Below are 25,848 nucleotides of genomic sequence, written 5' to 3' on the forward strand. Positions count from 1 at the left end.
GTAACTCAGCGAAACAGGCAGCATCTCTTGAGAGAAGGAATGGGTGACGCTTTGGGTCGAGACCCTGCTTCAGACTGATGTCAGCGGAGTGGGCGGGATAGAGATAAAATGCAGTCGGAGACAGTAAGACTATTGGGAGAACAGGGAAGGGGGAGGGGATGGAGAGAGAGAGGGAAAGTAAGGGCAACTTGAAGTTAGTTGTTCATTCTGCTGGGGTGTAAGCTACCCCAAAAAATATGAGGTGCTGTTCCTGTAATTTGCACTGGGCCTCACTATGAAAATGGAGGAGGCCCAGGACAGAAAGGTCAGATTGGGAATGGGAGGGAGAGTTAATGTGCTGAGCAACCGGGAGATCAGGTAGCTTTAGGCAGACTAAGTGGAGATCTTCAGCGAAACGGATGACACGAAGCTGGAGGGCTGTGTTAGCTGTGTGGAGGATGCTAGGAGGCTGCAAGGTGACTTGGATAGGCTGGGTGAGTGGGCAAATGCATGGCAGATGCAGTATAATGTGGATAAATGTGAAGTTATCCACTTTGGTGGCAAAACAGGAAAGTAGACTGTTATCTGAATAGTGGCCGATTAGGAAAAGGGGAGATGCAACGAGACCTGGGTGTCATGGTACACCAGTCATTGAAAGTAGGCATGCAGGCAGTGAAGAAAGCGAATGGTATGTTAGCATTCATAGCAAAAGGATTTGAGTATAGGAGCAGGGAGGTTCTACTGCAGTTGTACAGGGTCTTGGTGAGACCACACCTGGAGTATTGCGTACAGTTTTGGTCTCCTAATCTGAGGAAAGACATTCTTGCCATAGATGGAGTACAGAGAAGGTTCACCAGACTGATTCCTGGGATGTCAGGACTTTCATATGAAGAAAGACTGGATAGACTCGGCTTGTACTCGCTAGAATTTAGAAGATTGAGGGGGGATCTTATAGAAACGTACAAAATTCTTATGGACAGGCTAGATGCAGGAAGATTGTTCCCGATGTTGGGGAAGTCCATAACAAGGGGTCACAGTTTAAGGATAAGAGGGAAGTCTTTTAGGACCGAGATGCGAAAAACATTTTTCACACAGAGAGTGGTGAATCTGTGGATTTCTCTGCCACAGAAGGTAGCCGAGGCCAGTTCATTGGCTATATTTAAGAGGGAGTTAGATGTGGCCCTTGTGGCTAAGGGGATCAGGGGGTATGGAGAGAAGGCAGGTACAGGATACTGAGTTGGATGATCAGCCATGATCATATTGAATGGCGGTGCAGGCTCGAAGGGCCAAATGGCCTACTCCTGCACCTATTTTCTATGTTTCTATGATTGACGAGCCTGTGCTTGGTCTCGCCGATATGCAGGAGTTGACACCTGGAACAGCGGATACAGTAGATGAGGTCGGAGGAGGTGCAAGTGAACCTTTATTGTAAATTGACAATTGTAGATTCTTGGTTTAAAACTAATTTGTCATCATTTATAGTGCATGGTGTTAAATTGTATAACATGCAGAACAGAAAGTTGATTGGAAGATGTGTATTGGAAATATTTGTATCTGCAATAAACAGACAAATACATATCAATTTGTAAATGGATGTCCTATATTTGTAATTTCAGACATGCTGGTCAATGATAAAACAATGACTATATAGTTTCAAATACATATTTCATCACACAATCGTATAGATTTTCCTTCTGGCAGGGTGTGATTAATTACAAACAAAACTGCAACAATTAAAACTATTATATATTTGGGTGTAAATCATCAATAGCATTTGCAAGAGTTACATTTAAGCATGTACATATTTGCATTATTATTTGAAACAAATTAATTCCAGGGTAAATATGATGGCCAATTTGTTGAACATGTAAACTGTCCACTGGAGGAGAAAGCTGATAGTGCTCATGTAACATTAATCCTGGGTTACATTTGTGTCACCATATTAAGTATTTGGTGAAGACGTCGTTGGCATTTCAGATCGCAATGGAGTATTTCTCAATATTGCAGGGTTGGAATGAATCTCAATAGGTGACCCTCCACAATCGATACAACGCGTATAGTCTCACACCATTTTTCTGAGGAGAGCTAGCCTCCTTCAATATTTGGTATTTAAATATTATTAAATACGACTTTCAAGTATCGTTTTGGATTATGTGCATGATGTTAAAATTATTATTATATTATTATTATGTTAAAGTATAAGAACACGCTACTTTTATCACAAATTAAATAGTCATGATTTCCTACAATGAAGATGAGAGCCATGAAGAATAATATAGAAGTGATGGCAGTAACCCGGTCTGTATGAATGTAAGTGGCAGAATCACATTAAGGACAAATGCAAGTGAAAAGGAATAAGACTTTACTAATCACGCACATATAACATTAACATAATATCAGAAATTCCAGCACCAAAATAATGTTTTCTGCCAAATCTATCGATAAATTTAGTGTACAATATTGTGCGTCAAAAATAATTTCATGAAGGATTTCTCTCCGAAGTAAAACACACGAACCATTAGGGTGGAGATTTATCACTTCTTCCATCATTTCATCAATTAACTGTGAAGGAAAGAAAACAAATCATTTGCATTCATTTTTGTACTTGAGGAGATACAGTGACGAGATTTAAACAAAACGTGGGAGTAGGGAATGGTGGTGGCTGATGGGGTGCCAGGTTAATTAACCATGAAATCCACACATGTTGGGTTTTGGATTCTCCAACACAAAACGTGAAATCCATTCTTTGAATGAAAACACTTCAATTACACAATTCCAAATGCTTAGGTTAAAGTTTGCAAAACCCGATCTCTCCGAGCCCCAAGATTACACAAGATGGTGTAATTAAAAGTGAAGTTCTGGTATAAATCAAGACAATGTTCATGCATTTTGTCCAAACAAGACCCAATGGAAAACTGGCTCGCAGTTACTTATAATTGGGAAATATTCTAGCCTCCTTAATTTATGTTATTGTATTATACATTCCATTTATTAATTTAAAAAGTTGATGAATTAACATCTAGGATATCATTAGTTGATGAATCTGGTGTAAAAGATAGGCTTTGGTTCTATCTTCCAAAGTTGCCTGGAGCCATCCTTGGGTAGGGTCTACTTTATGCATTAGTCAATATTTACCATAATAAGTTAGTCATTTGATAAATAACAATCACAGTTCTGATCTCCCACTGCATGGACAGCAGCTAATGAATAGGAACATTGTGCGCAATATTACCTACATTAGAAGCTATGAATATACTGCCAACATTCTGGCCACAACGTAGAAGCACAATATGCTTCATCACAAAGTGGTCCCAACACTTAGAGACTCTTAGCTATGATGGTTGGAGCTTGCCCCCCTGCAAGCCAACCTAGAGTGGCACAGTGGTAGAGTTGCTGCCTCACAGTGCCAGAGACCCGGGTTTGATCTGGAAAACAGGTGATGTCTGTACGGACTTTGCATGTATTCCTTGTGACCGCGTGGGATTTCTCCGTGTGCTCCGGTTTCCTCCCAAATTCCAAAGACATCCAGTTTGTAGATTAATTGGCTTCTGTAAATTGTCCCTAGCACGTGGGATGTGAAACTGGAATAACATAGAACTACCGGTAAACTGTGCAGTGAGATTATCCCTGCAGGCCGCGGCAAGACCCACCAGCAAGCCTAGCTCGCCCACCATGGACTGAGGACCTGCCCAGAGACACCTGGTGGGCAGCGTGACCGGACGCAGGAGGACCCGGCAGGCCGCAGCCTGTAGAGAGGAAGTCACGGAGCCCAGCCCCTGCTTGTCCCCCGTAGACCAGGGCACCGAAGAGTTGAAGAGAGTGCCAGTAAGCAGACCGGCTGCGGGAGGCAGTGCAGTGCCTCAACGGAGGAGTGGGCCATTAGAGGCCTTGCAGCTGCCAAGGGCTCATCTAGACCGGGCGCCGCTCCAAGAGGCCAAGCGTGTGGACCGGACATGGCCTATAGTGGTGGAGCAGGAGTAGTGGACACCATGGCTATCCTTGGCCAGGCCAACCCTGCAGCGCTGCCAGGACAATGGTCAGGTCAAGAACCCTGCACTTACAACAACGGGGAGTTGAAAATGGTAGCAGATCTGGTGTCTCTGTACACCATTTCGGTATACTACTAAAATACACATACTCTATATGCTTAATTAAGATGTATCTAAGTGCTTATATATAGAGATGCTTGTACTAAACTGTTGACAAAAATGAATTTCACTGTACCTTTGTACATGGGACCATAAAGTGCCATTGAACCATTAATGTAAGGTGGATTATTGGTCGACCTGGACATGATGGGCTGAAGGGCCTGTTTCCATGCTGTATCTCTAAACTAAAGTAAACTAGAGGGTTTGGGTCCTGGATTGACGTGGGCTGCACCAGGCAGTTTCTAGAAAATGCTTTTCTGTAAGTGTTGTCTATTTTTCAGCATTTACTCAGCTATTCAGTAGACATTGGCATTCAGCAGAGTGACAAGATCTTGCTTCTTCATAAGTGATGCTACCTATTGCCACTATGTTCCAGATCTCCACGTTAACACTCTATATTCACTCAGGTACTAGTTACTCAATTGTGATCTAAATTTCACAAAGAACTGGATCTGTTGTGAAAGTGACTCTTATCAGTGATCACAGATCAAATGCAATTGATGTCACATGTAAACGTTTCAGCATCACTGACCATCTGCAGTCACTTATCATGAGTGCAGGAATTGGAGGACGAACTGTATTCCAGTATTATCTTCAAAAAAGCAGGTGAGAAATTGAAGAGGAGTTCAATAACAGAAAACTTACCGTAAGTGGGGATGGTGCCATAATCTGCTTCCAGAGGGGCAGAAATTATCTCAGGGAGCTGCTGCATATTTATATTTTCAAGTCTGCTGTAAATCACAATAATCATAAACTCCAATCTGATTTTTAAACTACGGAGAATGTTTTTTTTTTAAAGCTATCATTATTACCAATAATTGATCCCACTTCTGTTAAGCATACAAATATGGTTTTGCAAAATGATTCATTGAATTGCACACTGGACTAACAGCTGAATGTAACATTTTCATCTTTCCTAAAACGAATTGTAGAGTGGTTGTGTGTTCAACTGCGTCAGCAGCTCAGCCAAATCTACTTACATTCTTCCAATTTATTATAGCTAATTTCGGCACCAGTTAGTTACTTTGCGACTCGTTATGATGGATGCTTTCCTTTGTCTTATATTACAATCATAGGCATAGAGTTATACAGCATGGAAACAGGTCCTTCAGCACAACTTGCCGATGTCAAGCAAGATGCCCCATCTACACTAGTCCAACCTCACTTTCTGGCAGCTTGTTCTATATACCCACCACTTTCAGTGTGAAAATGTTGTCCCTCACATTCCTATAAAACCTTTCCCCCCTCACCTTAAAGATATGTCCTCTGGTTTTTGATTCCCCTAGTCAGGGTAAAATACTCTGTGCACCTACTGGATCTATTTCTTTCATGATCTTATGCACCACTAAAAAAATCATCTCTCATCCTCTTCCACTTCAAGGATAAAGTCCTAGTCTGCCCAACTTTAGGCTTTACTTTAGACTTTAGATATACAGCAGGGAAACAGGCTAGTGAGTCCGCACAGATCAGCATTCACCCCTAATACTAGCATTATCCTACACACTTTAAGGACAATTTACAATTTTACTGAAGCCAATTAAGTGACAAACCTGTTTATCTTTGGAGTGTGGGAGAAAGGCGGAGTGCCCAGAGACAACCAAATTGTTCACAGGGAGAACATACAAACTCGGTACAGACAGCACCCATAGTCAGGATTGAACCCAGATCTCCGACGCTGTAAGGCAGCAACTCTACCGCTGCGCCACTGTGTCGTCCTGCGTCACTCTTCCTATAATTCAGGCCCGTACTGTATGTCCTGGCAACATTCTCCCTGCACCCATTCAAGCTTAACAACATCTTTCCTACATCAGGGTAACCAAAACTGAACATGTGGGCTCACCTACATCCTTTATAACTGTAAGATAACATATCAACTTCTATACTCAATACCCTGACTGATGAAAGTCAAGCCTTCTTGACCATCCTGATGCACACCACTCGTTACAGGCCTCCAGCCTTCCACTATCACCCTCTGCTTCCTATAATGAAGCCAATTCTCTATCCAGTCAGCTAGCTCTCCCTGGATCCCATGCGATCTAACTTTTCAGAGCAGCCAACCTGGCTGAAATCCATACAACAATGTTTACAGCTTTGGCCTCATCATCTTTTTTGGTTGTTAATTATTAATAACTTGCTTCTTTGTGGTTTATGTGGAATCAAGATAAATAATCTTCAAGTTAAAAAAAAGTAAACGCACATTATATTCAGTGTAAACCTTGAAATGTACAATGCCAATTGGCTCGAGTTTGAAGTATACCTTTGATTACCCAGAATTGCAGCCAAGTAGTTTCTAATTGCCATCTGTCTCTGGTATCGAGCATAGTTATCTGTAAAGATGTCATCAGAATGTCTCTTGGCTAAGAAATTATCATCCCTATTAAAAAAAAAGACAAAATTAGATCCAAATGTTACACGAGGTCTGACTTGAGCATTTCAAGTCATGTTAGTCAAAATAAACTGATGTAAGTGTCATTGCTAACTCACCCCAATTTTTGGGCCATGATAGAATCCAGCAACTTCCTTGCAGAAATCTGGCCCAGCACCTTCCTATAGGTGTTGGTGAATACTGCATCTGCGTGCCTATCAGTCCTGAATGAAGTAACAAACCGCAAGGACTCTTGAGAATTCAATCATTTTCATGCAGAACTGATAAGACATATAAAATGGCTGCGTTTTTCTTTCAAAGCCAACTTCTCGCAACAAACAAACTGCAATCTGAGAAGCCTTTTAGCTTGTTAAGCCTCAATGCTTATTTGTTTCAAGATAGTCAATTTCCCCACTTAGGACAACCTTCCATACCTAGAGGTAAATTATATATTGACACGAGGAATTGCAGACAAAAAAAACACAAAGTGCTGGAGTCCGAATGGTCAGATTTGTTACCTAATCTACTGTGCTTTCGGTGAGACCTCATCAATCCTTACATAATTGCACTACCTTACTCGTTTCCCTTACAATAAATGGTGAGACATTAATTGCCTTATTTCTTGCTTGTTGTTCTACCTTAATGTTCTCTTTGTTCACGAGGACCTCTAAATTCCCATAAATGTTATAATTCTCACAATATAGCTATGTATATTGTAATTTCAGTCTATGTAGCAAAGTTAGTATTTCACATATCCCAACATCTACCTTCTTTTGATCCAAGTACTTAACTGGCGTTTCTCCCTCATGTTTAAACTGGCAATTTAATCAAACTGGGATAAGTAACATATTGTCAAGTTATAGAACTGAAAGATAATCAACGTGTTGGTTTATCTCTAACGGACAAAGGTCAGAATATGTGTGTGTGGGTATCATTATTTTGAAACTATAAATGTTTATAACGGTCTGAAGAAGGGTCTCGACCTGAAACGTCACCTGTTCCTTTTCTCCAGAAATGCTGCCTGACCAACTGAGTTACTCCCCGCTTTTGTGTCTATCTTCGGTTTAAACCGGCATCTGCAGTTCCTTCCTACACATTTTGTACATTCACAATTCTTTTTAGGACCTGATTATACAGGGAAAGGGGAAAATGGGCTCAAACCATGCAGGAACTAAACGGATAGAAATGGAACTGTTAACAACGTGTCTATCGGAATGTACTGCTGCTTGTGGACTGCCAAAGTCCGGACTCACCGTTGCCCAGTGGAATCCACACCGGACTCTTTGTCCTCGTAGATCCCTCCATCCTGCACCATGCCGGTCTCCTCTGGTGAGGTACTGAGCAGTTGCCGCAGGTTCGACCTGTCTTCAAATCTATAATTACACAAACTTAGTATCGATTGATAACAAGCAGCAATCTAACGAAACAGCAAAAAATCGTTTTACACGGGACCCCTGTAATACCAGTTCACAGAGGGGAAATTATATTCTGTATCGCGACACGATTGTAAACGAAAGGAAAATGTTTCAAATCCAAGTTGCAAAATGGCTTAAGGTACGAAACATTGTGTTTTATTTAAACCCAAACAAACTACACTCGTCATGTTTAAATGAGTCGCCTTGCATTTTAAGACAGCTGGGGCTCACAACACATCTATTCATGCCAATAATAATTGGGAAAGTACCACTGAGCAAGCGATAGAACATCCGCTCCGTTGTTTTTAGACTTTCCCATTCAGAGACTTTATAGTGTCTTACTTACAACAGTGAGAGAGAGTCTAAAGACAAACCTTTACGAGCAGACGATGGCGAGTCGTGTTTGTTAGGGAACGTTTAATTGACTTTAAATGAAATGACTGTGTTTCATAGCAGAGCTGCAAACACATTTAAGTTACTAAACTTTACGGATAACTTAAAAATCCAATCAAATATATTCTAGCAAAACACAAAATGCTGGAGTAACTCAGCGGGTCAGGCACCTGTGGAGGGAATGGACTGACAACGCTTCGGGACGGGACCCTTCTTTAAACTATGGTCACTATAGGCTGTGGTATATATATAGGCAGGGGGTAAAAAGTAAATAAAACTGCAGATGCTAATATCTACAACAAGAAGGGGAAAACTGGAAGAACTGTCACCCATCTGTAGAAAGATAAATCAGTTAGCGTTTCAGATCGAACACCCTTCAGCGGCGCTGCCTGTGCAAAGATCATGATGGGGGTGTGTTCCACCTCAAACTTGAATTGTTTCTCTCTCCACGCATGCTGTTTGACTGCTTGGGTTCTTCCAGCATTTGTTCTGTCAGTCGGGGCGTTTGTGTCTGTAACCAGTTCTGCATAATACCAGACGAGGTCTTATACAATTTATAAACACTATATATATATATATATATATTATATAAATTGTATAAGATATATATATATATATCACGGATATATATGTGTAGACGGATTATATTACAATCGCTGTACAGCCAACCCCACCTTAAAGCTGGATACACCGGCGAACACATCGTGTGTACAATAAGGGAGTAGAACAGGAGGGAGACTTTGTCCAACATTTTCTGTCCAAAAGAAGAAATCTACCTTAGAAATAGGGAAAAAAAGACATTTAAACAACATTCAATTATCAAAACCTTTGCTTAAAAGTTTGCATTTTAAGTCTAAGGTTGAAAGCGCCGCCCGATGGGACTTACTGCTGTGATGAGCTGGTCGGTCGCGGCGAGTTCGTCCCGATTTAGAGCTCGGATGTGAGAAGATGCTTTGAAGCGGGTCCTCGGCTGAATTTATAGTGCTCTCTGAGCCTCGTATTGTCAGCAACGAGCAACCCCTTCGTATCTGGGAGGGAGGAGACAGCATGCCATTGGTTGCATCAGGTATGAAACATCCTTCCCTCTCCACACACAGACAATTTCCACCAGAGGTCTTAATTTTCGAGATCACAAACAACACTTGGACTTCTTATGTTTTTGTATCTCTCTCTCTCAGTCTCTGGTAAATGAATACCTAATCCGAAGCATCTCATTAATAGGTGGAAGGTTTCCATACACTACTTCTCCCTTCACTTAATTAAATACTATTTGTCATTCATTCCAGATAATGTGGCTCTTTTCCGTCATCTTACGGCGGGAAGTTGAAATATTAAAGGGTTAAAGTTAAAATTTGCAGTGAGAAAATTAAAACTGACAAGCAGAGATATCGAGAAAAGATGAAGGCTGGAAATGTGAAATCAACATCAGAAACATCTAGTGCGTTAGCAGTAAAAGTTTTCTATAATTTAAAATTCGATGTAGTTTCCGAATGGGGGACAATGAAAAACATTTCTCCTAAATGGAGAACGCACATGCAAAAATATTTTTCTGCCACATAATCAATATAATTATGAAAAAGAAATACAACTGACATTATTGGCAGATTTGTAACTTGTTGATCAGACAGCAAGCCCGATTACAATTATAACTCAACTATGAAACATTCATTTGACTATTAAATATGTGAACAGAATCTGTAACATTAATTTTGTTTAGCCTCTCTTCAGATATTCTCTGACCTGTTAAATGTCTATAATTTTCTGCATTAGCAGCTTGTGACTCTCCATACTAAAACTATTGAGGAGTTGAAATTAGTACTCCTTGCACTATCAGTATTTGTGGATTGCCTCAATCTCAAAAGATTTGGAGTGAAATAAAGTAAACATAGTGTCTCCAAATATTAATAAAACAGAGAAAGCTGTATATACTCAGAAAGTCTAGCAACATATCTGGAGAGAGAAAACAGTTAATATTTTGGGTCAATGATCTTCCTATATTCCAAATACTTATTTTGTTTATTTAGCAATTAAGATAAAATTGGTTGTTCAAGTCCAAAATAATGTTATACATAATTGTCTCAACTTACATATTGAATGCCCACGTGCTGTGCTACAATTAATAGTAGGTATTATGTAAACTCTAACAAATTCTCCTGACTCACAAAACAAAATCTTTAGAGAGACCCTCAAAGCAATATGGGTAAAAACAGCATCTTTAAAACCATCTCACACGAATGTGCCTTTTGGTCGAATATTTGAGTGCCAGGTGACATAATTGGAAATACTCCAATACAATTAAATCAGCCAAAATATAAGTGAAATCCTTTCTATGAATGAACCATTTCTTACATGATGCACAGAATGCTAACCTGACTTCCTCCTTTCCAAAGCATGACTATCCTCAGAGTTTGTAGCATTTGCAATCTCTTTTGTCTTCTTGTACTCTCTATTCTCAGAATCTGTCTATTTGCTCCTTCCACAATGTAATTCTCTTACATATTCTTTGGAATTGTTTAACAAACCATTATGCCAAATTAATTTCCTTTTGAAAATAAATAATGAGTTATCTATGAGATTTGGGCATTGATATACTTTGACTGACCATTAAATGTTGCATGCAATTATTTCACTCATTTCATCATGATATAAAATGTGCATCCAAGTATCAACCATTGATATTTTGAGCGCTACATCTAAGAGGGATGCGTTGATCTTGGAAGTTTGGGATTAAGGGGTCTCAAATTTAAAAGTGATACATTGCTCATCAGAAGAAACATTAGAAAATACTTATTCACAAAATATGTAGTTCAGGAGTTGAAACTCTCAGGAAACTCTCCCCCACAGTAGATGTTGGTCCATTTAATATGTTTCCCTCTCTCAAAGAGGTGGTAGATATTGGTTAATCTCATATACAGGATACATTTATGAATATTTGAGGATTAAAATACAAAAGGCTAGCTATGCTCCAATGCAAATATACAAACCATGATCACACCTCAACTGGAATACTATGAATATTTGAGACATCACTTCTCAGGATGAATATACTGATCTTGGGAAGCATGTGGTTTAGCTTATCAGATTGGTACATGAGCATGTGGCTCTCTGTGAGGAGGATAACTTTAGACTGTCTGAAGATACAAAAGTATTTGGAGAGAAGGCAGCAAGAGCGAGTATTGGCTGGAAGTAGGTGTCAGAGGGAAAGAAGATTTAAAAAGGCGCAGGTTTGAGTAATTTACAAATTAGCCCTAAAGTAGTTGAATAGATAACAGATAAAGAAGTGCGGCTGCTGTGGAGTGGCCTTGTTGAGATGAAGTGCCTTGGTGGGTAAAGTGCGAGTCTTGGGTTCGGGAGTCTTTGGCAAGGAAACTACACTTGATTTGAAATTTGTTATTTTTTTTGTACACTGAAGAAATGGCAGGCAAGTTGGTACAGTATGTTTCCTGTAGGAAGAATTTACAGAATTGGACAGAAAACTGAAAAGCAAAACCTGCAGGGTAGTGATCTCAGGATTGCTTCCAGTACCTCGTGCTAGTGAAGGTGGGAATGGGAATATAGGGGAAATGAATGTGTGGTTGAGGAGTTGGTGCAAGGTGCACGGAATCAGATTTCTGGATCGTTGGGATCTCTTCTGGGGCAGGGGTGACCTGTATAAAAGGGATGGGTTGCACCTAAACTGGAGGGGAACCACTTGCCTAGTGGGAAGGTTTGCTAATGCTATACGGGAGGGTTTAAACTAGATTGGCCTGATGGGTAAGGCATATGAGCTCAGGGCATGGATAGGTACGAATGACTGGGATATTGTAGCAATGACTGAAACCTGGTTAAGGGAGGGGCAGGACTGGCAGCTCAATGTTCCGGGGTACAGGAGCTTCAGGAGAGACACGGGTGAGGGAAAAAGAGAAGGGGGAGTTGAATTGTTGGTTAAGGGGGATATCATGGCTGTGTTCCGAGGTGACATTACGGATGGTTCGTCTAGTGAGGCTATATGGGTGGAGCTGAGGAACAAGAAAGGGATGATCACCTTGTTGGGGGTGTACTGCAGACCCCCGAATAGTCAACAGGAATTAGAAGAACAAATGTGCCGGCAGATTGCAGACAACTGCAGGTCAAATAAGGTTGTTGTAGAAGGGGGATTTTAACTTTCCCAATATAGACTGGGAAAATCATAGCGTGAAAGGTTTAGATGGGTTGCAATTCCTCAAAGGTGTTCAGGAGAGTTTTCTTAAGCAGTATGTGGAGGCCCCCACATGTGAGAGGGCAACGCTGGATTTAGCATTGGGGAAATTGGGAAGGGCAAGTTAATGAAGTGTGTGTGTAGGAGTCTTCTGGGACCAGTGACCACAGTTTGATTAGGTTTAAGATAGTTATGGATAGGGATGGAGGGGGTCCACGTGTTAAAATGCTCAACTGGGGTAAGGCCAACTTTGAGGGTTGAGAGAAGGTCTTGCTCAAGTTGACTGGAGCTGGTTATTAGAGGGGAAAGGAACATTGGCCAAGTGGGATGTTTTTAAAAATGTGCTGAAGAAAGCTCAGGATGTGTACGTCCCCATTAGAGTGAAGGGCAAAACAAGAAGGATGCATGGGGCAGCTGGGATCAAGTGCATCCGTGGAGGAGTTTCGGGACCTAAGGAGTAAACTAAAAATGGAAATCAGCAGAGCAAGTGTGAAGTTATTCCAGCACTTTGTGTCTCTTTTTATAGACCAGCATCTGCAGTTCTTTATTTCTTAAATTGATTACCTTTGTTTCTGTATTAACAGTAGAAAGCGATGGAAGCTTGCATCAGATCAGTACCATCTTTGCAAAAGGAAAAGAGTTAATATTTTAGGTTGAAGATTTATACAATTTGCTTCTTGATTTTCAGTTACTTTTGGTTCTGTTCTTCCCATCTGCTAGTGAGAGCAGCACAACAACAAGTAACTTGCAATTATTACCCTTAATACAGAAAATACACCTTTGAACAAAACAGAGGCAAAACACAGGTGGAGTACAGAGAGTTTGGACAGTTAAATAAAGCTTTTAGGTGATGGTTAAAAAAAAACAATGTAACAATGGTTAGTGCATTGAAAAGGAGAAAGACAGGATCTCATCCTGGGCAAAAAAAGCAGAAAGCTCTCCCACCAAGGCTCCAACATGTGAAGAGATTGGAATTATAAGTCTATAGGATGTTGAGCTATTGGAACTTGCAGACATAGGTTGCAGAGATTTCTAAATGATAAGGGCAGTCAGTTTGCTGAACCAAAGCCAAAGGCTGTGAGAAAACTCCCAAGAGTTTTAGGAGCACAGCAATGTAGTTTAATAGCAACTGGGAGACCCAGGTAGGCCTTGATGGACCATTCAGTGAAACAGTCGCTGAGTCTACACTTGGTCTCGTCAATGTACAGGAGGTTACATTGTGAACATCAGATGCAGTAGATGAGGTTAGGTGAGGTGCACGTGAACCTCTGTCTCACCTGGAAGGTCTGCTGGTATCCCTGAATGGAGGGGAGGGAGGAGGTATAGGGACAGATGTTACTGTAGCAGGAGGTATAGGGACAGATCTCCTGCTGTAGCAGGCGAAAGTACCAGGGGAAGGGGTGGTTTGGGTGGGAAGAGATAAGTGAACCTAGGAGTTGTGGAGTGAGTGGTCTCTGCGCAAAGGTGGAAATGGGTGGAAATGGAAAAGGTGTGGCTAGTGTTTGGGATCATGTTGGAGGTGACGGAAATGTCAGAGGATGATATGTTGGATGTGGAGGCTGGTGGGGTGAAAGGTGAGGACCAAGGAAATCTATTCTTGTTCTGTCTGGGGAGAGGGGGAGCAAGAGTAGAACTACAGGTCACGGGTGAGGAATCCATCTATGACAGATGGGGGGAAGCCATGTTTATTAAAGAAAGGACATCTTGGATGTCCTAGAATGGAAAGTCTCACCTTGGGAGCTGATGCAGCAAAACCGGTGGAATTGAGAGTTGGGAATAACGGCTTTGCAAAAGGCAATAGGTGGGAGGAAGTGTAAACCAGATATCTGTGAGATAACCCTTTCTGTCATAAATAAGACAGAGGTTCACGTGCATTTCCTCTAACCTCATCTCCGGCATCTGGTGTTCCCGATGTGACCTCCTGTACATTGTCGAGACCAAGCATAGACTTGGCGACCGTTTCACTGAATACTTGTGCTTGGATGTTGCCAAGGAGTACTGGGTCTCTCAGTTGCTAACCATTTTAATACTCCTTCTCATTCTCATTGACATTTCTGTCCTGGCCCTCCTCCATTGTCAGAGTAAAGCCACACACATATTGGAGGAACAGCACCTCACATTGCACTTGGGTAGCTAACAACTAACAGTACAAACATTGAATCCTCCAATTTTAGGTAACCTCTCACTAACCCCCCCCCCCCCCCCCCCCCCCCCCCCCCCCCCCCCCCCCCCCCCCCCCCCCCCCCCCCCCCCCCCCAACCCTCCCTTTCTCTCCTCTCTCCTCTCTTCACTCTCCCCCCTTCCCTCTGCTGTGGCCCACATGGATGCCTACCTATTTCTCCTCTCCACCCACTCTTCCCCCCCCCCACCTCTCTCTGCTACTTCTCTCTTGAACCTTCCATTCTTACCTCTAGTCTTCCTTCCAACCATCTGCCTATCAACCCCCCATCACCTATGTTGACCTATTACCTGCCATGCTTTGTTCTGCCTCTCCTCTTTTCCAGCTTTCTTTCACTTCTTTTTCCACGTTTTCCAGCATTTTGTGTATTAACCAACATCTGCAGTTCTTTGTTTCTGCAAAACCCTAATCCTACCTTTTTCTAATTACTTTTTGCAACAATATCTTGTTTTTGTGCAGTCTTTTGTTGTCCCCCCCACCCCCCACCCCACAGATAAGAATAAGAGGACACATAAGCCATGTCTGCAGCCGTGATGCATCGGACATGGAACGGCACCAGAATGGAATAACCAAAATGGATTATCTTAGTGCTATTGTCTAGGATGGTCTTCAGTCGCCCATTCTTGGTTCAATGCAGTTCTTACAGTGATATGATAGAATCTGGACCCAACCTGCTCTCTGAGATGTTTCCATAAATTGCTGTTTTTTTTTCCCTTTTTCCTTCCGCCCACAATATTTAATATGGAAAAGAATATGTGATTCTGTTACATTCTGTTTGTAGTTTGTTTGGTTGTTTGTTTGTTTGTCTTTTTGCACAAAGTCCGCGAGCATTGCCACTTTTCATTTCACTGCACATCTCGCATGTGTATGTGACGAATAAACTTGACTTGACTTGACTTGATAATCCTCTGTAAATGTTAAGCAAAGACACTTCTACAAACAGAAAACAATTTCAATTTCCACAGTTTTTGACCCCACCGTTATATTATATGCTGTTACTCATGTCAAGGTTACATCCGATAGTTTAACAATGTTTAATCGCCCAATCTCTGTACGTTTGGAGATTATGAGTTTAACAATCCGTTGTTTTTGCTTATATGGAATATTTGGAAAGAGTCCGTAAAACTTTATTTGCCCGATCTTAATTGTTCCATCTGCCGAAATCTGTTTTAATTTATAAAAGTAATCAAAGCAATGAACAGACAAGGTAAATACTTTAGAATTGCTTTTCTTCGTTTTAGCGTAATGAGGAAAATGCAATAAGCTTTTATATGGATCCTTTACACCAAAGACCATTGCGTTGTTGAAATGAGTCCGACCCACATCATACATTTCTTCTCAAGTTCTTGACATCGCTATATTTCTTTTTTGGGGGGGACCAGAAACATTAATGTGATGTGTACTTGGCAACGGGGCGAATCTGCTTCTCAACAAGTCTGCACGTCACCCTGAACGACAAATAAACGTCATGACTTTGAAACGAAAGAGCAATCAGAAAAAGTAAAGCGACGGTTCTGCCTGCACTGGAGTTACTCTGAAGTTGGTGGAAAGTTGAAGTTTGTAGTAAGAATGTCATTGTTCCGTTTCGGGACATATGACCATAAAACACTCTTGAATTGTGAAGCACCATCACTAAACTCAAACCCCATTCAGCTGACAATTTGTAAAACAACATTAACTCTAATATGGATTCTGGAAATTAAGTCGTTTAGAACAAATACTGTTGTATAATCAAGAATGGAGGCAGCGCGATACACATACTGTACTGGACTGGATTTATTATCGAGTGGTACTGCACCGGTTTATCTTGTGCGTGCTGCTCTAATAAAACTTTATATTTCCATTTCCCTGTAGTTTTTGAAAACCACGATAGAACGTGCTCCCTCCATACTCCCAAGCTGCTCGTTTGAGATCACAATTCGCCAGTCCATTCGCTACTCGCCGATAGTGCAGCAGCTCTGGAGGAGGGGTGGGCGGTACTTCCTGTCGCTGGGCTGAATAAGCCGCAGCTTCCTGAGTAACGTGGAGCGGAGATGGGGTGCGGGTAAGCTTGAGGAACGATAAAGCCGCAGCAGTCCAGCTGGCCGAAGCGCCCGGTTGTTGGCAATCCGGCGGCGGATGCTGCTGGTGGTGGCGGCGGCGGCGGCGGCGCTAGCACTGCAGGGCCTGCTGCTGCTGCCACATTGTTGCTACATTGTTGCTATCCTCCCCACTTTGTTCCCCTTCTCTTAAAGCAGGAGGGAATGGGTCAGCGGCCGGGTTTCCACACTTTGCTCCGTAATAGAGCTGCTCGGCGGCGTAGGTGGAGAAGGATTGTGTGCCTTTGGCGGGTGCATTGTTGAAATGGGCTTAAAGGGGTAGAAAAGGTCTTAAAGCTGCCGTTCGCCGCAATGGTACTTGGAATAGCAACTGTAGTTTGGAGATCTTGGAGGCTTTGAAATAAAATGTAAAACCGGCAATTGGGACAGAAGCAGAAGGGTCAGCGTCTTTGGGGGCAGGGAATGAATGAATTTGTCAGGCCTATGACCTTTCATGAAATGCAATTCATCAGTCGGGTACGTCTTGAGAATTTTTCTCTCCTAGGATATCTCCAACTTTCTCTCCAACTTGCTATGTATTTCCAGCTTTTTTGGAGAACATTTTGGGAAGCACATTTTTTGTAGATTATTAGAACAGAGGCCCAAACGTAATTATGACAGAGTGCTGGTCGTTACTTTAAAATTGTTGTTTGGAATGAATGAAATGGTTAAGCAAAAGTTTTTTTTTACACAGATTTCAGATGAGGAATATATTGTCGGAGAGAGTAATGGAAGACGCTAGAAATTTGTGAAAAGCTGAATACCGTTGTAATATATGTAGCTGTAACCAGAGCGTAGAGCAAGGGTGAACTTTTCAAAATGGTAAAAATAGGGGTTAGGCCATTAAAGTTGGTTGATGGGGCTGTTTGTATTTGGTTGGATGAGAATGGCATTAAATGGCTGTGGTTAAAATGTATTGTGTTGTGTTTCCACCACTACCTCCATTCCCTTGCCTGTCTCTGTTGCCGTGTTTACGTGGGACCAATTGCTGTCCTGAAGTCTGTTTTTACCAGATTTTAAATGATTAATTGAGCTATTATCAACTGTTCTCTGGAGAGGATTGTACATTTAATTATCAATTATAAAAGACATCCTTGTCTGTCATGTGAACTAGTTTCAATTTCAAGGTTGCCTATCCTCACCCCCACACATTCCCGCCCTGCCATACCCATCAGCAGAATACATTCTCTCTTTACGCCACAAAAAACATAGATTAGATTAAATCACAGCATCACCTTTTTGCAGGGAGCGCACGTCTAGTTTATATAGTTTCTTGCCATTCTATCTTCAGGAGGCTGGCTAACCTTCTTGGAAATCCTATATTATGCTGATAGTTGAGGGAAGACCTGATAGAAGTATATAAAATTGAGAGGTATAGAAAGGGTAGACGGTCAGAGTCTTTTTCTCAGGGTGGAAATATCAAAGACAAGAAGTCATAGCTTTGATGTGTTAGTGACAGAGGTTAAAGAAGATGGATTTAGTTTTAGTTTAGTGATACAGCGTAGAAACAAGCCCTTAGGCCCACCGAGTCTGTGTCTTCTTATTGTGTATGGCGTGCACAGCCGAAAGTTGAAGGACAACTTGTTCTATTTGATTGTGCACGCCATTGATTGTATTCGTTGACACAGGGCGGGCCACGTGAAGGTTGCAATCTCCCACCCCCGAGCCTGTGTCAACCAGCGGTTCCCACACACTATATATCCTACAAACTGGGGATAATTTACTATTGCACCAAGCCAATGAACCTATAAACCTGTGTGGTTTTGGTGTGTGAGGAGAATGGAGATCCTGGAGAAAACCCACGCAGGTCATTGGGAGAACGTACAAACTCTGTAAGGACCAGCACCTGCATTCAGGATCGAACCTGGGTCTCCGGCGCTGTAAGGCAGCAATTCTGCCACTGCTGACCTCTGTGGGAAAAGCTTTTCACACAGGGTGGTAGGTGCCTGGAACGTACTGCTAGGTGATGGAGGCAGACATGATGATAATAATAATAATAATAAATTTTATTTATGGGCGCCTTTCAAGAGTCTCAAGGACACCTTACAAAAATTTAGCAGGTAGAGGAAAAACATGTAAGGGGAATGAAATAAATAGTAGAGACATGACTAGTACACAAAGTAAAGACACTTATGAGGCTTTTAGATGTGCACGGATATGCAAGGAATGGAGGGATATGGATCATATGTAGCTGGATGAGGTTACTTTATTATTTGAGACACAGATATAAAAAAGGACACAAAGTGCTGGAGTCATTCAGAGAGTCAGTCAGCAGCTCTGGAGAACATGGAGAGGGGATAATCCAGGCAACATCCCAGTAAACATCAGCTGTGCCCTCTCCAAAGCCTCTACATCCTTCTTGTAATGGTCCAACCAGAACTGTGCAGAATATTTAAAATATGGCAGAACCAAAGCTTAATATGCTGCAACATGACTTCCTGACTCTTATACTCAACACCCAACCAATGAAGCCAAACAGGCCGTGCACTGCACTACTTGTGTTGCCACTTTTTAAAGAGCAGTTAGCTTGCACCCAAGAATCCTCTGTACATGAATGCTCATCAGAGTCCTGCCATTTACGGTTTATTTGCCTCTTGCATTTGTCCTCCCAATGTGGAACACCTCAAACTTGTGTGATTTAAAATCTAATTGCCATTTCTCTGGCCACATTTTCAACTAGACGATAACTGGTTGACAGCCTTGAAGGTCCTTTGACGATCTTCCTCACTATCCGTAACTCTGCTAATTTTTGTGTCATCTGCAAACCTACTAGATCGGTCCGCCTACATTTTTGTCCAAATCATTGTATATCACAAACAACAGAGATCACAGCACTGAACCTTGTGGAAAACAATGGTTGCAGATGTCCAGTGTGAATAACACCCTTCCACTATCACCCTTGGTCTTCTATGCTCAAATCAGTTTTGAATTAATTCTTCCATATCTTTGTGCATCCCTGTCTTTGTGCATCCCAGTGAGGGACTCTGCAAGAAACTTTACTAACGTTCATGTATACAACATCCACTACCCTACCTTCACCTTCTGGGGGGAGGGGGAGGGGGGAAACAAAAACTCAATCAAGTATAAGATTTGTAGAAACAAGGAACTGCAGATGCTGGTTTCCAAAAGAAGACCCAGATGGTTGGAGTAGTTCGGCGAATCTGACGGTATCTCAGGAAAACATATCGGGTTGGGACCTGAAACATCACCTATTCATGTTCTCTGAGATGCTGTCTGACTTGCTGAGGTACTCCAACACTCTGTCTTCACAATTATAAGATTTGACGTCCCCCACATAAAGCTACAATGGCTGTTCCTAATAATTTTTTGAGATGCAAGTAAATCCTATTCCTAAGAATCATCTCCAATTATTTCCCTGCCTCTGATATAAGGCTGACTGACATGGTTTCCTTGTTAGTCTCTAATGCCCCTCGTAAAGAGGAAAGACATTGATGTTCCTCAATTTATCTTCGACTTCACCTGTGGCTAAAGAGGATACAGAGATCTCTGTCAAGGTGCCAATAATCTTCTCACTTGCCTCTCTCAATAACTGGGAAAATATCCCAAGGGGATTTATCCACCTTGATGCTCTTCAAAATACCCAATCAACACTTCCTTCCTGATATCAGCAGTATACCCAGTATAGCAGCATACCCTTTCCTGATCCCATTATCCTCCATGTATTTCTCCTTTCTGAGTACTGATACAAAGTGCTTGTTTAATACCTTGTTCTTTTCCCCTGGATCCAGGCTTAAATTACCTCCCTAATCCTAAATGGTCCTACCCTCTCCCTAGTTGCCTCTTCTTTTTGGTATGTACTTTGTATTCCACAAGGGCATTTATTAAGACATGATTAAAGAGATTCCCAGAAGTGTAGCATAGTGCTCAGAAATGAATACTGTACTTTAAATGTGGACTCCAATGTGTTTTGTCTTTTGGAAAATAAACTTCTGTGTAAATAGTGCTTTCTGACAAGTTAAGAGTCCCGTGGTTCATTCCACTGTGGACTAGCTTGGATATGTACCTCTCTGTTAGACCAGTGATGAATGCAGGAATAGCTGTGGGGCAGCAAACATTCTTCTGAGGGAAGAGTTGTGGATTTGTCTCCTGGTTTGTATTTCATTTTGATCTTTGAATGTTATTCTAACATTAACCCTTCCAGGCATTTGGGCTTTATCCCCTTGATGATTTGTTTGCTTTTCTTTTTTTCTCAAAAATAATAAAATAACCAAGAAGCAAATCACTCCATTGTGTGGGAAGAAAACAATTATTTAAAGGATGTTTTTAATTCATTCGTGTTTGACTGTTCCACCCTGGAGGAAAATGTTCTGACACTAACACTATGATATATATTAGGCACAATTTTACCAAAGCCAATTAACCTACAAATCTTTGGAGTATGGGAGGAAACTGGAGCACCCCGAGAAAACCCAACACAGGGAGAAAATACAAAGTCCGTACAGACAGCACCCATAATCAAGATCAAACCTAGGTCTCTGGTGCTGTAGGACAGCAGCTTTACTGCCACACAGACGCAGACACACAGTTTTACAGATCCAGGAAGAGCTCCATTGGTCATCGACTTCGAGCTAGAATAACACCCTTCTACCACAACCCTCTGCTAGTCTGAATCCGAATAACCTTTGTTGTTCGTCCTTTGTAGTCATAGAAGACCATGACTACAGTGGTTTTGTTTGTGGGTCCGGAGGTGACTGGTGAGACCGATCCTGGCCCGGAAGGCTCGCCACATATGGGACACAGTTGTGTGGGTGCTGCAGCAGAAGTTAAAGTGGCTCGAGCCTTGCGCGCGGCGCGTTTCCTCTGAGCTGTGTAGGCTTAAAAGGTTAATTCCTGGGATGGCAGGACTGTCATATGCTGAGAGAATGGAGCGGCTGTGCTTGTATACTCTGGAGTTTAGAAGGATGAGAGGGAATCTTATTGAAACATATACGATTATTAAGGGTTTGGACACGCTAGAGGCAGGAAACATGTTCCTGATGTTGGGTGAGTCCAGAGCCAGGGGCCACAGTTTAAGAATAAGGTATAAGCCATTTAGAACAGAGACGAGGAAACACTTTTTCACACAGAGTTGTGAGTCTGTGGAATTCTCTGCCTCAGAGGGCGGTGGAGGCCGGTTCTCTGGATACTTTCACGAGAGAGCTAGATAGGGCTCTTAAAGATAGCAGAGTCTGGGGCTATGGGGAATAGGCAGGAATGGGGTACTGATTGGGGATGATTAGCCATGATCACATTGAATGGCGGTGCTGGCTCGAAGAGCCGAATGGCCTACTCCTGCACCTATTGTCTATTGTGTGCTTCTTCTCAGCTGCACACGCTCCTGTGGTGATCTTACTTCGCCCAGTTGGGCGGTACGGGTTCTGAAGTCATGACTTGCGCTTGACTTGGATTAAAGTGAGGGAGAGTTGCACAAATCGTCAGCCCCACTCTCTTGTCCCGGCCTATCTGGATCCTGTGGCAAGACATAGTCAAGACGGCTGGCGATGGGTCAGGATGCAGTGGATGGCCACCAGTGTTCTACGTGAACATTGTGCCCTAATTGCGCTCCACGGCGCTTTGCTGGGTCCACCTCCCTACCCGGTGGACCGCCAAATGGTGGTCTCCTCCGCATATTCTGCCGGATCTAGTCTTCACCTTTCTTGAATAAGGTAATAGCCACAAGGCCGTGGAGGGTTGCATTTTGGGGGGTTCCTCCCCCCCCCCCCTGCAGGGTGCTATATGGAGGATACCTGTGCGTGACTGTTTAATGTGGGGAGACTGGTGCACAGACAGCCACCACACGGTCCTTGACAGATCTGGGTCAGATCCGGTGGCATGGAGCCCAAGACGACCGGAGACCCTTTTCTGCTGCAGCCTTCATCCGTCTTCCCAGCCGTTGTGATGCTCCACTAAGGTACGCCATCGACCTCCACCTATTCCACCATTGAGATCTTGGTTGGATTACTCTTTGTCAGAGACCTCCCCCTCGACCGTACCACCATGGGTGGCCCTACCAGGAGCATAGCTCCAGACTGCATCACTCTTGGGATCCCAAATCCAAACAAGCTTCTCCACCACAACAAGGTGACAATCCACGGAGAAATGGATTGTGACCGAGTGACAATTGATCCCATGCATCTTAATTTTCTGGATCGGCCTACCATGAGGGACTGTATCACATGCCTTATTAAAATCCATGTAGACAACATTCATTGCCCTACCCTCATGAATCCATTTGTCAACTTTTTTTTAAACTAAAAAAAACTGGATTAATTTATTATGCCATGTGACTGTCCCTAAATGTGAGTAAATCCAATCCTGCAGTATCATCACGATAGCATCTCAGCCACTGATATGAGGCTCATGGCCAATAATTTCCTGGATTCTCATTATCCCTTAAACAAAGGAGCAATATTGGCTACTCTCCAGTCATTCAAGACCTCGTCCATGGCTAGAGAAGATCAAGGATCTTCGTCAAGGTCCCTACAATTTTGCAACTTGCAATAACTTAGGATAGATCCCATCAGGCCCTTGGGATTTATCCACCATAGTGCTCTTAAAGAGCCCCTGCACCACCACCTTCTTGATCTCAAAATGTCCGCGTATATTTGTATTCCCCATATTGAACTCGCTCTCCTCCATGTCCTTCTTGTTGGAGAAGTTTTCAATGTTCTCCAGTGCTTCAAATTCCAATTTCCAAGCCCTCCAATTTGGTGCATTGACGCAGAATGCACATTCTTCATTGGATGGCTCTGGTTAAAGCCCATTTGAGCAAGTCATCTATTCCCTTTATTACAAACTAGTTCCACCTTTTAAACAAAATGTTCCTGTTCCTGTGTCACTTGAGATTATTTATATATCAAGGGACATGATGTGATACTTGAACGGGAACTGTTCCTTCTAATCTTTTGTTATCGTGTTCTTGGGTCTGTAGACTTACATGTAATCACATTTAACAAATGAAAAGTAGTGTCACACATGGATCATGCTGTTAAAATAAATACAAATAATTTACAATTGATATTTTACAGGGTTTTTTGGGTTCCTAGCTTTTTACAGTGTCTTGGCATGCAAATCTATTCATCTGCTAAGTTCTTGTAGAGCAATGACCACAATCTCCTCGCAATCCCCTCAAGCTCAATTTAAGCAAAACCTACACAAAAGTGTAGCTGCAATTACCTTTTAAGACTCTTTCATATTCATTTCATTACAAAGTTGTGAATCTGAAACGTTACTCAAAACAGGAGCTCATATTAAAACATCTACTGTGGTGAATTGGTTGAGTTATCTCTTGGCATCAAAATTAAAATAAAACATCTATAACCAGAGCTGTTTGTGCAGCAGTACTTGGATTTGCTTACATAACAAATGATAAGAAACAATGATGGTCATTCTGGTGCAATCAGAGTTCTGAAACCATAAAAGTAAATTGGGAATTTTAATGAATTTCCCTCTACCCAGCTGGATGGAATGATCATCTCTATGTTGCGATGATTTATGACTTGACGGAGCAATGCAGAACTGTCCAGCACTGCATGCAAACTGTTAGTACAGAAATGATCCTCTCAGGTGCTTGTTTCAAATGGGTGTCATTTCTCTGTCACTGTTTCCTTATAGCTTTAATTCAAACCTTCCACCTTGGTAATGCGTTATTTGGTTGTTTTGGGTGGCCTTAATTAACAGACTCTACAATTTATCAAAAAATAGAGAATGCTAGAAATATTTAGAAGGTGGGGGTTATATTTAGCATATGTGGGAAGAGAAATAGATTCAACATATCTGGTTATTCTGCCGAAGGGTCATTGACCTGAAATATTAGCTCTGTTTCTCTTTCCACAGATGTGGCCTATCCTGCTAAATATGTCCAGCATTTTCTGTATTTATTGTAGATTTCCAGCATGTGTAGCTTTTTAAAAATTTCTACAAATGTTTCCAGTTCATTAGGTTCTCTGTGCTTAAGATGGACAGGTGCCTTGAGTGTGTTGCACACACACACACACACGCACACGCACACGCACACACACACACACACACACCCGCAGAGATTGTTGCTGTGATGGTCAAGAGTAGTACATGGACCGTTACACAGGAGTACGCCTCCAGTTGAATCTTTGGTCAGTATTGGGGTATTGTTATAGTATTGTAATTCTGTTGCTCGGGACCAGGAAAAAACTCTGGTTCAGACATGAGAATTTTTTGATGTTGTAACTAGGAAAATGAACAAGGGAGAGCCAGTGGATGTAGTGTACCTGGACTTTCAGAAAACCTTTGATAAGGTCCCACATAGGAGATTAGTGGGGAAAATTAGAGCCAATTTGCAGATGACACAAAACTGGGTGGCAGTGTGAACTGTGAGGAGGATGCTATGAGGATGCAGGGTGACCTGGACAGGTTGGGTTGGCAGACGCATGGCAGATGCAGTTTAATGTGGATACATGTGTTATCCACTTTGGTGGCAGGAACAGGAAGATAGATCCTTATCTGAATGGTGTCAAGTTTGAAAAAGGGGAAGTACAATGAGATCTCTATGTCCTTGTACATCTATCACTGAAAGTAAGCAGGCAGTGAAGAAAGCTAATGGCATGTTGGCCTTCATAACAAGAGGAGTTGAATATAGGAGCAAAGAGGTCCTTCTGCAGTTGTACAGGCCCCTGGTGAAACCACACCTGGAGTATTGTGTGCAGTTTTGGTCTCTAAATTTAAGGAAGGACATTTGTGCTATTGAGGGAATGCAACATAGGTTCACAAGGTTAATTCCCGGGATGGCTGGACTGTCATATGTTGAAAGATGTATGGAGCTTGTATACACTGGAATTTAGAAGGATGAGAGAGGATCTTATTGAAACATATAAGATTATTAAGGGATTAGATATGCTAGAGGCAGGAAACGTGTTCCCGATGTTGGGGGAGTCCAGAACCAGGGGCCACAGTTTAAGAATAGGGATAGGCCATTTAGAACGGAGATGAGGAAAAACTTTTTCAGCCAGAGAGTTGTGAAACTGAAATTCTCTGCCTCAGAAGGCAGTGGAAGCCGATTCTCTGGATGTTTTCAAGAGAGAGGTAGATAGAGCTCTTAAAGATAGCGGAGTCAAGGGATATTGGGAGAAGGCAGAAACG

The 25,848-nt window shown here is 42.1% G+C and overlaps 2 protein-coding genes across 6 annotated transcripts in view; one reads left to right on the forward strand and one right to left on the reverse strand.

Annotated features, from left to right (window-relative positions):
- Positions 1 to 1,561: 1,561 nt before the first annotated feature.
- On the reverse strand, positions 1,562 to 13,312 carry LOC129707367 (glucagon family neuropeptides-like). Of its 4 annotated transcripts, none has more exons than XM_055652353.1 (8): positions 13,042 to 13,312; positions 9,187 to 9,328; positions 8,975 to 9,076; positions 7,746 to 7,865; positions 6,612 to 6,716; positions 6,385 to 6,501; positions 4,773 to 4,855; positions 1,562 to 2,541 (listed from the first exon to the last, which is right to left on the reverse strand). In XM_055652353.1, the coding sequence occupies exons 3-8, from the start codon at positions 9,049 to 9,051 to the stop codon at positions 2,534 to 2,536; spliced, it is 510 nt and encodes a 169-aa protein (XP_055508328.1). In that variant the 5' UTR covers positions 9,052 to 9,076; positions 9,187 to 9,328; positions 13,042 to 13,312; the 3' UTR covers positions 1,562 to 2,533. The 4 variants fall into 4 exon arrangements, with proteins under 4 accessions (XP_055508328.1, XP_055508327.1, XP_055508326.1 ...); XM_055652352.1 differs by having other exon boundaries at positions 4,773 to 4,858; positions 8,975 to 9,072; positions 13,042 to 13,305; XM_055652351.1 differs by having other exon boundaries at positions 4,773 to 4,858; positions 13,042 to 13,299.
- Positions 13,313 to 16,560: 3,248 nt separating this feature from the next.
- manbal (mannosidase beta like) overlaps positions 16,561 to 25,848 on the forward strand; it is a 30,535-nt gene continuing 21,247 nt past the window's right edge. Inside the window, exon 1 of one of the 2 annotated variants that reach the window (XM_055652356.1) lies at positions 16,561 to 16,700. The gene's annotated coding sequence lies outside the window, so the exon portion shown is untranslated. The remainder of the gene's footprint in view (positions 16,701 to 25,848) is intronic. The other variant, XM_055652357.1, reaches the window with a different exon arrangement.

Source organism: Leucoraja erinacea, chromosome 21 (genome assembly GCF_028641065.1).
Source record: "Leucoraja erinacea ecotype New England chromosome 21, Leri_hhj_1, whole genome shotgun sequence".
In the NCBI taxonomy this organism is placed as follows: Eukaryota; Metazoa; Chordata; class Chondrichthyes; order Rajiformes; family Rajidae; genus Leucoraja; species Leucoraja erinaceus.